We start from the raw sequence: 9730 nt of genomic DNA, 5'->3' as shown, positions 1-9730 counted from the left end.
CACTGGAAAAGCACGATGGGCAGCAGCATCAGGGTGTAGAAACCTTGTGAGGATTAGGCTCCTTTAGAACAGCTTTGTTACAGGTCATATGCTTTCATTAATATGTATTTCACCACACTGCACTGTTGAGACATAATTAACATGTGTGTATATACTTGTTAAATGTTTTACCTAATATAAACAGTGCCATTGTTGTACCCATTTTATCTTAATTGTTTATGGAATGTATTGATTATGAAGACTAGATCATTTAAGGCCTAATTTTAGGTTTGTTAATTCATTGCTTTCATCAACAAGTCATTAAAGCCTAATCTGGACTGAGTAATCACCTGACTCCTGTTTGCATTATTTTATCTAAGCCAGCCCTCAAGTCTATTTAAACATAATAGATATAGTATATTGTGAATTCCAAAAAAACTTTTGGTTATTTATAGGATATGTTTGTGCATTTGTATATGAGGGAAATGTTTGATGGAAAATTAACCTCTTAAACTACCTTTACCACCAGTGTCTCTCATGATTGTCCACAATGATTCCACCTTGAAAGACATACGTAAAGATGTATTCAAAGACTCAATCTAATTTCTTCCACCACACATGTTAAAAACCACAGGCTTTATTAGCAGCAATACACGAATCTGGTGATTTAGCTACGTAGATGTCCAAAGTTGCTAGACAAGATTTTCATGACCATCTGAATGTTCTACAAACACAGTAATTCTTTCTTTATTCCCTGTTCCCCATTAATTCTTATTTTGTAGATTGCTGGCCATAAAATTGAAGTTAATCAAAACTTTTCAACTGGCAAAACTGATAATAATAAACCCTCCAACATCAAAAGGCTAGTAATGTTACATTGTACAATTTGTGTTGTTGACCTAACAACACAGTCAGTACAAATGGGAATATGTGAATACCAGAGCACTGCTAAAACCCCATTGTAGTTTGGCTAAACACACTCACACATATAACACACAAAAACAGTCATACAGCAGCCTGACTCCTTGACTAGAAAAAGTGCAAACATACTGTGGCACATAAAAAACATCAGTATGGTAACATTGTTTTACATTCTAATCTTGTAGGTACGATTTGTATCTGAGAGCTTCAGTGTGGCGAGTTCCCTTTGCTGAGAATTCCCTTTGCTGCAGAATAGGTCCTCTGTGCGTGCACATCGCCTTGAACGCCCTCGTCAACACTGTAAGGAGAGGAGCCTGTTCACACCAGTGGCAGCGGGTAGGAGGAACAGGCTGCAAGACCACACATGTTCCGCCCTCGCTCTATAAGGAAGTACCTGAGACAAGAACGAACCAGCACAAAGACAGAAGCACAGTTAAGATGGTGTGAGAGTGTGAAACAAGTCTTATGAAAACTGCTTTCATACAGACATACCTGCATTAATCAAAACAAGAGGAGTTACGCAGGAGTCATGTACCATAAGTGCAGGAAATCTAACATCTATTATAAATAAAGTGATGTTGGTGTCTTTTTTAATCATTTTAATTTTAATAGTAGGTTTGTGGGCCAGTAGGCACGTCAGTGTAGTGACTTGAAGAGTTGGGTCTGTTGTGTACCAATTAAGCACAAATGATTCATTACCCATCTCTGCCCCAGGAGGTTCCCCAGGAGTTCTTGACAATCCAGTACAGGGTTCCGTCCTGTTCCCCGTAGCCCACAGCAAGCACTGCGTGATTCACCGTTTCTGTGGTGTTCTTACACTTTGTGCTGTGTGATGGAAGACCAAAACCCCATATCAACCCCTATATCAACACCTCTACTGGTTGAAATTCATGACCTGAGAGATATATCACATCAGAGGTATAGTAATTGAGTACTGAGTATGGGGATACTTTGTGTGCATGTGTGTGTTTGTTCGTCAGTCAGTAAGACTGAGTGTGAGTGAGTGTGTGTGTGTGTGTGTGTTTTCCCAAGTGCATGAGATGTGCTTTATGCTCAGTTCTTAAGTGTGTAGTGGTGAGATAGAGAGAGAGAGAAAGAGAGAGAGTGGTTGTACAGTCTGTTTGTAGTTTGTGGCTCATACCTGCTGTATATGCCATCTTTGTAGTGCACAAAATCAGCCGTCACTTCATAGGCAAAGCTGACTGGATTCAACCTGGCCACAGCATCTAACATTCCCATTTCATCATACTAGACATCCAAGCACAAACATAAACAAAAACACACATATTGTATAAACACACACATATATTTATATATATATATAACATTGAATTAGATCCAGTCTAATGACATGATACGGTGGGGTGGTAGGAGCATTGTGGCTAAGGAGCTAGGCTAGCATGCAGTAGCCAGAAAAGTTGTGGGTTCAATACCTGACTTTCACTATTGTGTCCTTGAGCAAGGTACTTAACTCTGAGTTGCTCTGAGGACAATGTCCCTTGTAATGCAATTGATATGTAAGTTGCTTTGGATAGTGTAAATGCATTGTGTGTGTGTGTGTGTGCGTGCGTGTGTAGGAATGTGTAGGTGTTTACCACAGTAATGCCAGATAAGGATGTGTAAAAGCATACCAGTTGTTGCTAACTTTCTACTAGAGCTATATGATTATATTCAATCTGATTCAACATCCTGATTTAAGTAATTCATTTACAGTGATTTTCTGTGTATTAGCCGCATTGTGTACAAACCGCAGGACAGTGTTTTATGCAAATTAACAAAACAAAAAAAAAACATGTATTAACCACACCTGTGTATTAACTGCAGTTCCCAATAGCCCAATATGAATCAGAATCAGATCGTGCTTTACTCATAACTCATTTTTTTAATTACGAAACTAGTCACTCTAACACACCTTATATGTGATTTTGGGAACTCTGTGATTCAATGGAAATGAAATATATGACGATCGAAAACTCATGAAAACGCACAATCTGGACATTTTATCTGGACATTTAATCTTAAAACTCTGCTTTTGATGGTTGCCGCTTTGGGTTGAATCAGTGACACATGCACGTCAGGTCAAAACCAGGCCATTTTCGTGGGTTTATCACTAGGTGGCAGTCTCACCAGGTCTCGCTAGGTCACTTCCCGGAAACTTTACAGGCAACACTTCATATTTCATCAAAGACGCTACATCTCCATTTCTAGAAATAAAACAGGGATTTTGATGAAAACTAGCCACTGTTTAGTTTGGGATTTCTTAGGAACAGAGGCATGTAGAAATAAACGGTTTGTACCCACTGAGAGCTTAAAGTCTCACCTTTCAAACAAGCTATAGTATGTGTCCATAGCTATAACATAGAATACTCTGTGGCTCTACAAAAATCGTCAACAATGATCAAGATTGCTGGCACTCTGGGCCAAAGCTTCCGAAAACAGCGCTGCATTCAAAGTGATTAAGAAGAATGAAGAAAACAAATGTTTTCCCATGTATATCCCATCCCTGTGTATTAGCCTCATACCTGAAGAAATGTTACAAACTAAATGTATAAACCTTGGTTAATAGTCAGAAAATTACAATATCCATTTAAAAAACAATACTGCGAAGGTTTATTCCCTAAACCTGACATTCTGCTCAAGTTCACTCAAAATAGCAAAAACATTTTTATTTTTAAGCCAGGAGAGGGCAGCAGAGGCCTTGAAAGCACTTACTCTGGTTATGTTAACAACATCCTTGACATATGCTGCAGCCTGTTCAGGCTGGAACTTACAGGTGCTGTCCTTCAAATAAAAGACAAAACGCCAAGAGAAGCAAAGGGAAGAGAAAGGAAAAGAAGAGAAGAGAAGTTTATCTGTTTATCTGTTATCTGAAGGCTGTTTACCTTGCTTTGAGCTAAAAAGTGAATATATCAAAACAAACACAAAAGTTTGTTTTCTTCAACATCATGAATGACTATGATGATGACTAACAGACATACTCACGTGTCCCTTATATGGGTAGCCATCTTCTGTCATTAGGCCACCCCTGTATTTGATATACTCAAATGCCTGACTTGGTAGTCCTCTGGAACAGAAATTACACTTGTACTTCATACATACACACTACATATACAGAAGACTGAATGTTGAACATGCACATTCAGCAGAACACAAACTAAAACATAACTTCATTGCATGAGTGGAGTTGAACCTCTGACATGAAAACCGATTGCAGTTTTAAATGAACACTAATTGCATGGTCCCTATCTTTGGCCGCAGGAGTTTAGGAGGTGAAGTTACCCAAAACCCTGAGTATTGCTACACACAATCATGCTCACTTCCTTCCCACTGTGCACTACTGAGCAAACAAACATTTTAATCTTGACTAGTGTACACCAATGCAGACTACTAAGGAGAGACTTACCCAAAGCAGCCATGATTGTTGAAGTCCTGGGCACAGTCTATCAGCTGCTGTTCTGACTGCACAAAAAAACACATGCCACATGTAAGGTATGTGTGCCTACTTGCGCCTGTGAAATGTCTGGGTGGGAGTCTGTGTCTATAGCTGCTTTCAGACACATCCTCTGCAGTATGTGGACCTTTGTCAAACGGAGGTCCGACCCTTCGAGTGATTCAGATATCATGCTACCATGGAGACATTATGCGGCCATATGTATGAACGACACCGACGCACATTAACAGAATCTCTGTGTGGTCAGGTTGAACGTGGTTGAACACACACATGAACAGAATCTCTGCATGTTCTTCACTTCGTTCAGACACAAGGTCATTTACATAATGTCCGTCTTAAATACTAGGAGGGGAGTAATGTAACAGCTAAGTTCGAAATTCCAAATGGCCGGTTATGTTGTACAGATATACGGCCCAACCGCTTGGCATCCGCAGAACATGCGGACTTACATGTAGGTCTGAAAGCAGCTTATGTGTGTGTGTGTGTTTTACCAGCTCCAAGAGTTTCCCTGTGGCAATGGCTGTGACGGACTCAAGGCAGCCAGTGGTGGAGAAGGTCCAACAGCTCCCACAGTGACCCTATAGGTGTTTCACACACACACACACGCACGCACGCACGCATGCACACACACACACACACACACACACACACACACAGATTTAACAGTCTTATAACTTCATAACATTCATACTTAATTCATACTTAAAGTGTAGCATGATCACACCAGACACACACACTGGCATGTTATTGCATCTATATAAGAACCATCCCACACCTGGGTTTTCACTGGAGTGACGTAATCTCCTCTGGTCCTCCAGTCCACATAATCTGGATAGGGCCCTGCTTGGCGAGGGTGGCCCCCTGTAGTAGCAGAGCAGTTCTGAGGACACAGGGAAGGGACAGAGCAGCTAACATTGTAGTTATTGCTGGAGAGACAAGCCAGTGGTGGATATGGATAAGCCACAGGCATTAAAATCAGGTGTCATATATTTAAAGGCGCAGTCAGTGATTGCGTAGGAAGTATTGTTAGTTTATGTTTATATTTAAAGTTATTAGCAGACACTTTTGTCCAAAACAAAATACATTATATTTTAACCAAGGACCAAACAATACACACCACACAGGTAGCTCACCCCTCCCTTCAATATTCCCAGAGAAACTCCACACAGGGTTTCGGGTTTGTTTGGTGGACAGTCTGTCCCTACTTTGTTTCCAGTTTTCAGAGCCTGTGCTGCCTACAAAGACCGGGTTTTTGGGCAGCTAGTGGTCATAAGGAGAGGATTGCTGAATGTGACAAAAATGGACTTGAAATCGTGTATGATCGCTGACTGTGCCTTTAATGAAGCTGGTGCAAATGTACTAACTTATCAACAAGCGAACACTTAACACATATTTCAATGGGTAACAAGAGGCTAACATGGTCTGATCATGTTAACTTATTGATGGAAAAATTAAGTCCATGTTTATATTGTATGAGGAAGTTTCAGTCTTTTAAGGTAAATACTGATGTGGTGAGAATGTTTTTCTGTCAGTGATATGTAGTGTTTGGAGTTACTGTGTGGTGGGTTGTAGTGGGAATGCTGGGGCAACTGAGAAGGCCAGGATTGACAGAGTGACTAAAAGGGTTGGAAAAATAGTGGGGGAGTTAAATACAGTGGATAAAAGTAAGGACCGCCTGGCAAAAATGAAACAGAAAATAACGAGGGACCATGGTCACCCCTCTTCATGGTAATTTGACTGATAGGGTTATGGAACGTAGTGGTAGACTATGACGCGAACTATGCGGTATGCTCTCTCTTTTATACCTCGATCAGACAGCACAACAAGCACTTTAAATGTACATTTCTATCATTTCTGTACTGTATTTATGGTCTATTTGTATTGTGTTTATGCTCTTTTTTGTACTGTATTTGTGATAATTTATTTGCACCCTCTTATAGAGGCTGATGTATATATTTATGCAACTGTTTTTATAGGCATTAAGGTGGGTATGAGCACTGCAATTTCCATCTGGATGAAATAAACTTGACTTGACTTGAGGTGTATAACATAACAACAAATACATCCAACAAATAGCCCAAAGTAACTGTTCCTCTGGAGAGAACAAATATGTATCTCAGTGTGAACAAAGGCCAAGGCCTATTGTACCTCACATGAACAATTTGAGTGGATTTTGAAAGGAGAATTCAAACCTGAGGCTCGTGAAGGAGGAAGGCCTTTTTGAACTCTGCAAAGGTCAAATCTGAGAACTGATTCAGCCCCACTATACAAATACAGCCAAGCAGCACACACAAACACAGAGACAGAGAGAGAAATATCAGTTTTGATAAATCACCATCACCAACTTTTAACATTACACAATTCAGCTAGCGTCCTCATTCCTTACAGACACTTTAATATCACAAAAGTAAAATCATATGAGAATTTTTATTGAAGTTGATTTGAGTATCTGAATAACCCATCACACTTGTTTACTTTTAGCAGAGTTATGGTATGACAGAACTTAAAAAGGCCCACACGTGTGATCAGTCATACTGGTATATGAGGGTCTGTCCGCGTTGTGTTCCAAGATCCTCCTCCTGTTTTGGGTGAAGATGTGCAGCCTGTGGTAGTATTCACGTAAGTCATACGTTTTCCCATTCTAAACAAACAAACAATCAAAATCACATAGCAAATGACTTATCCTAAATGAACAAAAATAAATAAATAACAGAGTTTACAACAAAGCGAGCCTACCTCGGCCATCCACGTTTTAAAATGAAATTCATCTGAAAGATAAAAAGGCATAGATGAAATTATTCTTCATAAAGAATTTCAGCAAGTTCAGCAAGTCGCCTGCAACAAACGACACCACATTCTGTGTTCATAGGCTAGATCGCCTTCTCCGGGCAGTGATGAATTGTGCTTGCTTTGCCCGATCCAACTGCTGCTTGGGTGGCTGGCAGACAGACAAAACGGGTTTTGTGCTATCAATCCCAGAACCGTTCACAAATAGCCTGACGCATTTGGTGAAGCGCCATTTGGGCTATAGCGAATGAACTAATGGCTTACCTTCAGGTGAAAATACAGGGTTTAAATAGGCAACGTGTAAGACTGACAATATGCCAGAAATGAGAATAAACATCGCCATTCTAGCCCACACTCTCCAAATTGTATTTGGTTGGTTACATCAGGATCGGTGATCTCCAGTTACATTTCGCAACGAGTGACTGTGTACATCACGTGACTCCGCTCTGAACGCGCGGTTGGTTGACACTTGCCTCAATGACCGCTGAAACATGACCACATCCATCCAATAATAATTTAAACTCGCTTTGATTTCATCGATACATTTTGGGGAAAAACTTAGCTGTATGAGTCAGGGATCTGGTGTAGGTTAAGAAATTAAAAATAAAATGATAAAATGGTAGTACGTCTTTATAATAATAACCATACACAAACATAGAGTGATTGTAAAGATAATTAAGTAATTAATTAATTAGGTGAAGGAAAAGGTGCTGAATTCCTTGTATTATAGGGGATTTCCCACAGTGGCCGATCAACAGCCAAGCCTATTTCACATTACACAGCATGAAGTGAGATTCAACAAAGATGCAGTTCAGTGGCTTGTGGCAGTTCAGTTGCAAACACACAGCTTTTTGTACCTGGGATCCATAAAGGCACTCCTTCACAGCTGCGAGAAAGTGGAATAGAACATTATGTCCAATATTCCAATAGGTGGTTTAATGTTCTGCAATTCTCATTAGTGGGTCACTTTGATACTAAAAATATGATTCTATGTAATGACTGTATATCTGTACTGTCCCTGTGTATATCTGTGTGTGACTGTATTTAGAGATAAGCGGGAATATTATGACTTTGCAGTGTTTCACTGTTCTGCATGCCTGCATCAGTAGCTATCTGCTCCGGATTGTCAGGTTGCCACAAATCAGAGTCTGATTCAGTGTAGTCCACGTGAGATGGGATGACCAACGCCAACTATTTCCTTGTCTAGTTAGAGCAGCTGATGGATCTTTAGGTGAAGTCATGCTGTCTCTCCCTTGATGCGCATCATTGTAAGTAAACTCTGTTCCTGAATTTTCATACTATTGGTCTGACTGGGTTTCTATTCATCTGTGGTATCAAAATTACCATCACAGTACAACATGTACTGCCACAGAGGCCAATCCAAGCCTCTAAATTTACACAACAGGAAAGATCAGAATCTCATATCTAATATGACTGCCACAGTGCTGTGTATCAAAAAATAAATAAATCACACTTCTCAACCTTTCTTCACCCCTACTCCTACAACTCCTTCTAAACTACAACTCTTACATGCTCTCCCTCTTGGTTGGTCAATGATGGTGCAATTCGACTGTATGTACACGTAGATTTCATGAGTTATTCAAAATCTGTGTTCCACAACCATACTCATCGTCATATTCTCTAAAAGGTCACAAACCTTTGTGCCATATAAGTCTGCAACATTGGACAAAGTGGCAGCAACTGAAAATATACTTTGGTGACCAAATATTTGTCTGGATATTGCACAAGTACATTTCTGCCATTTTGCAGTGGTCACACACATATCGCTGTGTATGTCTAGTCTAGATTTTTTCAGTGTGTGTGTGTGTGTGTGTGTGCCTACCAGCATGTATGTGTGTGTGTGGGTGCGTCTTCACAAGCTTTTATGTATTGCCAGTGTTCCTGTGTGTGTAGGTGCATGTGCTTGTGTGTGTGTGTGAGAGAGAGTGCAAACTTGTGTGCATGCCATTGTGCCAGTTTGTGTGTGTGTGTGTGTGTGTGTTCGTTTGCAATATACTTGTACATGTCTATGCCTGTGTGTGTGAGTGTGTATATATACAAATTTGGGTATCTGGGCGTGGGTGTGTGTAAGTGAGTATCTGTGTGCATTTGTATGTGTGTTAGTGCTGGTGGTGGTCATAATACTGCTGGCACATCATGTTTACAGATGTCCATGTACTGATTTACTAGATCTCAATATTTCCAAGCAATGCATGCATGGCTTACACTATATATTTCTACAAAATGCAATGCAATGTAATAAAAAAAAAAAACTTGGGTGGAGGCAACTCATCTGCGCGTCGGGGAGTTCTTTGCCTCTCACCCTCGTCCATTAATTCCTTATGATAGGACACCTCAGCGGCCGTTATCCCTTACATTTTGGACAACTGCGTATTCACTTCAATGTAGGCTACAATGCGTCGTGAACTAGCAACGCAGCTATCTCCGTGGGTGGAATGTTACTGCAGTAGCCTAATATCGCGTTCAAATCCCTCCGTGACCTTTTGGCAAATAATGCCATTGTCCTGGATGTTATCTGGATGTAATCATTCTCAGAGTGGACATGTGTTCCAGATATGAATACAGTGGTAT

At 40.3% G+C, this 9730-nt stretch overlaps 1 protein-coding gene across 1 annotated transcript; it reads right to left on the bottom strand.

Annotated features, from left to right (window-relative positions):
* Positions 1-600: 600 nt before the first annotated feature.
* LOC125307679 (pro-cathepsin H-like) lies at positions 601-7533 on the bottom strand. Its single transcript, XM_048263747.1, has 12 exons — positions 7403-7533; positions 7088-7119; positions 6887-6992; positions 6544-6614; positions 5127-5231; positions 4843-4929; positions 4304-4359; positions 3883-3964; positions 3613-3681; positions 2042-2148; positions 1600-1725; positions 601-1294 (listed from the first exon to the last, which is right to left on the bottom strand). The coding sequence occupies exons 1-12, from the start codon at positions 7479-7481 to the stop codon at positions 1219-1221; spliced, it is 996 nt and encodes a 331-aa protein (XP_048119704.1). The 5' UTR covers positions 7482-7533; the 3' UTR covers positions 601-1218.
* Positions 7534-9730: the final 2197 nt, after the last annotated feature.

This window comes from Alosa alosa, chromosome 14, assembly GCF_017589495.1.
Source record: "Alosa alosa isolate M-15738 ecotype Scorff River chromosome 14, AALO_Geno_1.1, whole genome shotgun sequence".
Taxonomy (NCBI): Eukaryota; Metazoa; Chordata; class Actinopteri; order Clupeiformes; family Clupeidae; genus Alosa; species Alosa alosa.
The sequence above is the reverse complement of the archived record's forward strand: the minus strand, read 5'-3'. Positions and strand labels throughout refer to the sequence as shown.